Raw genomic sequence first — 7,157 nt, 5'->3', positions numbered from 1 at the left:
CCTTAAGATTTATAAAAGTCCAGTGAAAAGACCAAGTTCTGAATGCACATACATGAAACTCCACTGCAGTCTTCAGCAATGTGGTAGAACACTGAAAGCAAAATTTGGTTCTTAATGTGTCTCTGAAGACTGTAATTATATTTCCCATTGTACTAGTAACATTAATTGAATGTTTAGCTGAAATCAAGTTCATTACAAGTTAAATACAGTACCTAGCCTATTAGGATGGTGTTTATAATTATAGTCATAAAGCACTTGTAAAACACCTTCATTGCAGCAAATAGGTGGAAGTTGGGAGTAGTGGCTGCTGAAGCATCTCAGTTCACTTTGCAGCTTTGCAGCATTGTGGACCAAGGTCACCCATGGCACTGAATCACCTCCAGAGCTTGTGCCAGCACTGCTGAATTTCAGAGGGACATGGCCTGCAGCTGGGAGCAGAAAAACAGAATACTGCACAAACTGCTGTGCAAGCATTATTTCAGTGCAGCTGGACCTCATCAAACATCCCTAGATCTATAAAGAGGCACATTCTCATGCAAATACACCTGGTTATTGGCCAGTTTATTGGCCTGATAATACATTTTTAACAATAAAACCTCTTTTATTAACACAAGACCTAAGAGATTAGAGTTCTCTTTGATATATCAAATTTTGTATTTTATTTGCCCACTCTCTGAGAGCATCATTACAGAAAATACCTGATCTGCTTTTGGTATTGCCCAAAGTCTTTCTGTCTGAACTCCAAGAAACACCCTATTCAGAAATACACCCATTTCACTGGAAGTTGAGTCATGAGCAGCAGTGAAGTTCCACCTGGGAGGACACAAGTGAACTAAAGCAGTGCAGATGCCTGGTGTCACTTCTGCTCAGTTACACACATGAAGGAGCACCCAATTTCAAGCATAACCACTTGGCCTGTCTCACTTTCATATCAAATTAGGTTTCTTTTTATAGCCCTTTTCGTAAGAATAGTCACACACCAAAAGATAAATTAGTTTTAAGGTATTTTATTTGACATGATTGAAGACACAAGAACACTCAAGATACAATCCAGACAAGTTGTGAACAGCTCCAAGTATCAGTGAAATCTGAATTTATCTTGCACAGAGGTGAACAAGACCACAATGGTTGGTTTTATAATATAGTTTAAGACTATTTCAAGCAGGTGAGTACTGTGACATTATGCCCAACAACTTTTATACTATTCATCCGCTTAAGCCACTTCATATCATAAATATGCAGCTTATCTTGGCTATTAAATCTCTGCAATATATAATTAGCCTTCTCATAATAACGCATTAAAACTCCTGTATATAAATATTGGTATATTCATACCAATGCAAACTGTCCTAACCACCACTGCACATTTATCATATTCTAGCACAATTAATCATTCCATCACAATTAGCTGCTAAACCTCAGCCTAGAGTTCAGTAACTTGGACCCAAACTTGCAAGTCGCTGCTTAGAGCAAAACTCCTGCCAAGACCTTCTTCTTTCCCTATGGATAGCAGGCCTTGTTGTCTTTTCAACATTAAGTTGCACAATGTCATCTGAAACGCCTACCAAAAAAAATGCTCTGCAGGGAATCTCCTGCAAAAGGCATCACAACTACAATTCTAAAAATGCCTCATTTCCTAGTGAATTTCATATTAATTTTACAGCCTAACATCCTTTATCAAAATGGGCATCCACATGCCTCTTACAGTGTAAAGTTGTTTAATTGGGTTATAGTCTACAGACCACAGCATAATGTTCTACTTAACAATTCTAATTCCTTAGAGAGACAAGCTAATTTTCCATTCTGAAAGAGGGCAACAAGGACAGCTGGGAGTTTGTTCAGTAGTTCAGTGCTCTGCAGAGATAAGCTTGATAGTGTTCTCATCAGACTGAAGGGGGAAGTGCAAAAATATGCAAACCATGTTTTACAGTTCCAGGGATTTCAGCAACAAGCCCCTGCTTGGATCCAGATGGGATCTTACAAAAGGTGAATCAGAAAGGGCTGAGAGTCACTGCTGTGCAGGGAACTACACTTCAGAAGAGCTGCAGAAACCACCTGTAGCCTTCCCTGCAGACAGGCTGGAAACAGCACAAAAATCATGGGCCACCTGATGTTGCAGGTCACCTCCTCGTCACAGGGGAGACAGGGGGTGGCAGCCTTTGTTAGACCAAATCCTGCATTAAGGCCACTGAAAACAAATCTGTGCAGAACTGGACAGATTCAGTTTAACATAGCATGCAAAGACAGCAAAGCCTATTTTTCTCTAAGAATTTTGTCTTTTGGCAGGTGGAAGTGGTAGACAGAGACTGGATCTTACCTGCAGCTACAATACAAGTGTTGCCTGGCTTTGGAAGGTAGTTTTTCATTTGTTGTTGTTGTTGTTTTTCAAACTAGAGAAGACCCTTATTAAAAACCCAAAACCTAGTGAAGAAGCTGTATACCTAGATTTTACAATCTGATTTTTGGTTTTACAGGAGGATTCATCCATTATTATGAAGAACTGCTGGAGATAGAATGGTCACCATCTGACACAAAGAAACAAAAACCCCAGCAACAGACTAGTGCATTTGTGTGATGTGCTTAGCTGGTAGGGCTTGCATTGCAGGAAGAATGCTGTATTCTCTGACACACCAACATTTCTTTCCTATTAGTGTAAGATTGGCCTTTTGCATTTCATATCTTACCATCTTTAAAAGCCTATAATTACAGAAGCTGATTGAGAAACTATGTTACTTAAAATTAACAGCTGAATGAAATCAACAGAGGCGAAAGTGCGTTTTTATACAAGAAAATAGCACTGTAGAAAGAAAGAGTCTGTACAATATTTAAATATTGTATATACATAAAATTATATTGTTCATAACTCATCTTAAAGTTTCTCTTGTTTGTAAACCATGGAAAGCAACACACAAAAAAAATCCCAGTATTTAGCTTTTAAAGCATTTAGCAGGCAGCAGGAAATCGACTGCTAGCAAGCACACTTTGTAATTATAGAAAGTATCCAGCAGGATACTGTGACTAGCATTCTCCACAGTCCTTTATTTATTTATTAATTTATTTTAAAGCTGAATGCAGAACACATTTCCCATTCAACCAGGGAATTCTGCAGGAGACACAGAAAACTCAATGACAAAATGCAGTGGATCAGTTCTGCAGCTCTCTACTGTGGCAAAACTCTGGAATAAACACAGAACATTTAAGTGCAGGATTGGAACATAAATTAATGAAATAACTGATAAAGCTTTAATCTCCCAAAAGTGTCAGTAATGGATTTGACTCATGCTCAACTTTTCAAAGAGGAAGGTTTAGATTAATAATTAACATTGCAAAGTTTTGAAAATGTAATGAATTCCAGCAGGTAATCAGGCAGCTCTGTATAAATGCTCTGAAAAGTGTCAGCAGTTTGGGGTGATTCTACAGGTTGGTACCAGTCTGCTAATTTGGAGTGGGATTATGATTTGAAGTTGTTGGTTCATGGCAGAAAACAGAATGTAGGTTTCAGAAATTTTCCTCCTGTAGCATTTTGCAAAATAAAAACTATTCAAGTAGCAAAATAATTTTTCCATGTGAACTTGCTTAAGAAAATGCTTCCAGAAAGTTGTTATTTGGAAAACAAGATGCTAACATGGCCATCATTGCATTTCCCCTGCAGCAAGAGCTCTGTGCTCACTGCCAGGTAAGGAATGCCTAATTTAATGCTATTTGTAGTTTCATTCTATTGGCTCCTGCCTTCCACTCCACTGGCCATTCAACTCAACCCAGCAATATATTTTACTAAATTGAAATGTTTGCTACAAAAAACATATTGTGGTACTTTTGATCTGAATGTTTTGTTTCTTCTGAATTGTTCAAATGTCTGTGGACAGCCATCATCTAGCTGTGCTTCCAAATATTAACACAGGAACGAACAAGAAAAGAAATATAATCACTTGGAGAAACACTTGATAAACCAGATGGCTCAGAGGGACAGTGACAGGCTGGAGCAATGTGCAGACAGGAACCTCATAAAGTTCAACAAAGACAAGTGCAAAGTCCTGAAGCTGGGCAGGAACAACCCCACGCACCAGGAGAAGCTGTGGGAAGCAGCTTGGCAGCAGAACAAGACCTTGGCATTGTGGCAGACACAAGGCTGAGCGTGAGCCAGCAATGTGCCCTTGCAGGAAAGAATGCCAAAACCTCCTGGCTGCACTGGGAACAGCACTAGCAGCAGGTCTAGGAATGTGATCATTCCCCTTATTCAGCCCTGGTGAAGCCATGTCTGGAGTGGCAGCTCCAGTTCTGTGCTTCCCAGGACAGGAGAGACAGACAGATGGCACTGAGACCAGCAAAGGGTCGTGAAGGCAATGAAGGGATTGGGGATCCTTCATGTGAGGAGAGGCTGAGTGAGCTGGGGCTGCTGGACTCAGGGAGGCTCAGGGGATGCTAGGAATGTGGACAAGTGCCTGAGAGCAGACAGGAGAGAGGATGGAGCCAGGCTTCTCAGAGGTATCCAGGGAGGGAGCAAGAAAGAGGCAACACACACAAATTTAAACTCAAGAAACTCTTTTTAAGCATAATAAAAGTATTTTTTGCAGTGAGGGTTGTCAAATAAGTTGCCTGGAGTTGAAGGATATTCATTCTGGAGATAATCAAAATTGCAAAAAGTAGCTTGTTCTGGTTGATAGTGCTTAGAACTGAGAGGTTTTATCAGATAGTCAGCGAATGTCCCCTTCAGGCTCAGCTACTCTGTGGTTCTGTGGTTTCAGATGGAGACTAATAAAAGTAAGTTTAGAAGACTCAAAAGAGAAATAGGTTTGTTCTTAATACGATTTTCTGAAGTATAATGAGGGTAATGCTAGCTAATTCATCTGACAGCTTGTTCTGAGAGCTTTGACAATAAAGGCCTTGTTTTCAAACTGGAGCAATCAGTATCAGGCTCCCAAAACATGCATGTATTTCCTAAATATAATTTTAAGGATTCCAGAGGATTTTCTTTACTCAGAATTTAAGTAATTTAGTTCCCATTTCTTTGAGTCATTGATTTTCAGCACTTTAAATTCTGAAAGCACTGGGCAAAATCAAAAGAATACTATAAACTTCTAATTTGTTCCCATTGCCAGAGGATGGTGCTGTTTAAACAGATATCCCACACAGATACAACCCCTACAACAGCCACGTGTGTTAGTGAGTTTTTCTCAGGAGAAAGAGGGAGAAGAACAAGGCAAGGAGATTACAACTTGTTTTTTTTTTTAACTAACCTTCAGGACCCAACAATAATCAGTGTTTACTTAATAAATGCAGATCTTTAAGCATGCTTGAGTAACTTGGTAACTTTTACTACCTCTGGAACTTTTGCTCCCTAAACTTTTTAAGGGTCTTCCGAAATCCAGCCTTTGGTCACCAAAGGGCACAAACACAATACCCCACCTCACTAGCTGTTCTCCTATAGCCTGCTGAAATTCACGGTGATGACATGACAGACGAAAGTCAAAAAATGGAACGGTGGAAGATCAGTCTCACAAACAGGCTGCGGTGGGGGGAAAGGGCCGTTAGTAGTTTAGGAAATCAATACCGACTTTGACACTTTTAGAGGTCGCAACATCGACAGCCATGGCTTTGATTTCAGTGTCCCCAAACTGCATGAGCGTTTTGATCTCGCGCCGGTTGGGCACGGCGGCGTCAGTTCCCGTGAGATCCAAGCGCAGCGTGCCGCACTTCTTCACGCCGGGCTCCGTGATGAAGCTGACGTTGTCCTGCTCCGAGCTGTAGATATTGATCACTATTACTAACTGGGAAGGCTTGGCAGGTGTGTAACTGCGTGTCACAGTCTCTCCCAGGGCTACAGACTGGTCGGCTGAGATGAATTTGTCGAAGACGTCGGTGCACCAGCGCGTGCCGTCTTTGACCAGCAGCTTCTCCGGGGGATGCTTGCCCTCCACGAAGCGGTTGAGCACCCCGACACCGTAGGTGAGAGGGGAGCGCCGCACCTTGATGACAGCAGGGTCGAGGCCAAAGAGAACAGCTCCCTTGAGGATGGTCAGACCCACATCCTGAGGGATGATCACCCGGCATCTCGAGCCAAAAGCGTTCTGGACGGCTTGCTGGAGCAAGGGGGATTCAGCAAAGCCACCCACCAGGAACAGGAACTTCACGTTGGTCACCTCTGGCTTATCAAACACTTCACCTGAACAGAAACAGAGACCATTCAATAAGTAAGTGAAAATCCCAGTATTTGAGTGCACTGAGTGCTCCCTGCACACACACAAGATCTGAAACTGCCACAGCTGTGCCCACACTGCCCCCCTCAGCATGCACTAGTCCCACTTCTGTAGTCTCTACCCTATTTCACTATGAATTCACTTACCTCAAAGCATACAACATCTCTGAAGTGGCATTTAACACAGACCCTTTACTGCATTCCAGATAAGTCACCCCGTTTTAAATTCAGTTATTATTTCTGACCCCAACATCTTGACCACAATAAATACCACCTGTAAAATAATGCCTCTTTACATTTTTACAGATGTTCCTTCTTAGCTTAAGCCCCCATCCCCTACTGTCAAGAAAAATCATGCAGTTCAGTTGTAGGCTCACCCTTAGTCCAAACAACTGAATTACCTGTCACAACTGTTGCAATTCTAGGTCTCTCCCTCCCTGTTCACATATAAGCTGCTCTATCCTTGTTTTCTCACTAAGTTCTGAAATTTATTTAATAATCCCTCACATATAATGAGCAAAGCAGGATATTCCATTCCAAACAGTGCTTTGTAATGTGTGGAAAGCAACACTTTTCTCACTACAAGCGTTATACTCTACTTGATACAATTTCATCTTCCACAAGGAAGACCTAAAATAGTAACTTTCCCAATAAGCACATGTCACTTTCCATTACTGAACAAATAAATTCATTGCTGCTTAAGCCATGCCTGGAAGTACTTTTACCATGATGCATCGTTTACTATTTGTGTTTTAGAGATGTCAGTGATTTGGATGGTAATGAACAAATGTGACCTTCCACTGGGGAGAAATGAACTGGAGGCCTTAATAGCAGCAATAGTCAGAACCGAGTTACATCTCTGGCATTATTTAGTTGTTGCCTGAAACATGAAAAAGAAAGGCAGGGTCTGGGTTTCTCAGTGCATTTCAGCCTTCTGAATGCTTGCAGCCCTGGAAGCACA

The 7,157-nt window shown here is 41.4% G+C and overlaps 1 protein-coding gene across 2 annotated transcripts in view; it reads right to left on the bottom strand.

Moving 5' to 3' along the window:
- Positions 1-991: 991 nt before the first annotated feature.
- Positions 992-7,157, bottom strand: part of HSPA12A (heat shock protein family A (Hsp70) member 12A) — a 51,823-nt gene continuing 45,657 nt past the window's right edge. For both annotated transcript variants that reach the window (XM_085064743.1, XM_085064744.1), the window contains one exon: positions 992-6,163. In XM_085064743.1, coding sequence (XP_084920869.1) covers positions 5,529-6,163 — 635 coding nt within the window. In that variant the 3' untranslated portion in view covers positions 992-5,528. The remainder of the gene's footprint in view (positions 6,164-7,157) is intronic.

Source organism: Lichenostomus cassidix, chromosome 6 (genome assembly GCF_008360975.1).
Source record: "Lichenostomus cassidix isolate B80296 chromosome 6, HeHo_3.0, whole genome shotgun sequence".
Taxonomy (NCBI): domain Eukaryota; kingdom Metazoa; phylum Chordata; class Aves; order Passeriformes; family Meliphagidae; genus Lichenostomus; species Lichenostomus cassidix.
The sequence above is the reverse complement of the archived record's forward strand: the minus strand, read 5'-3'. Positions and strand labels throughout refer to the sequence as shown.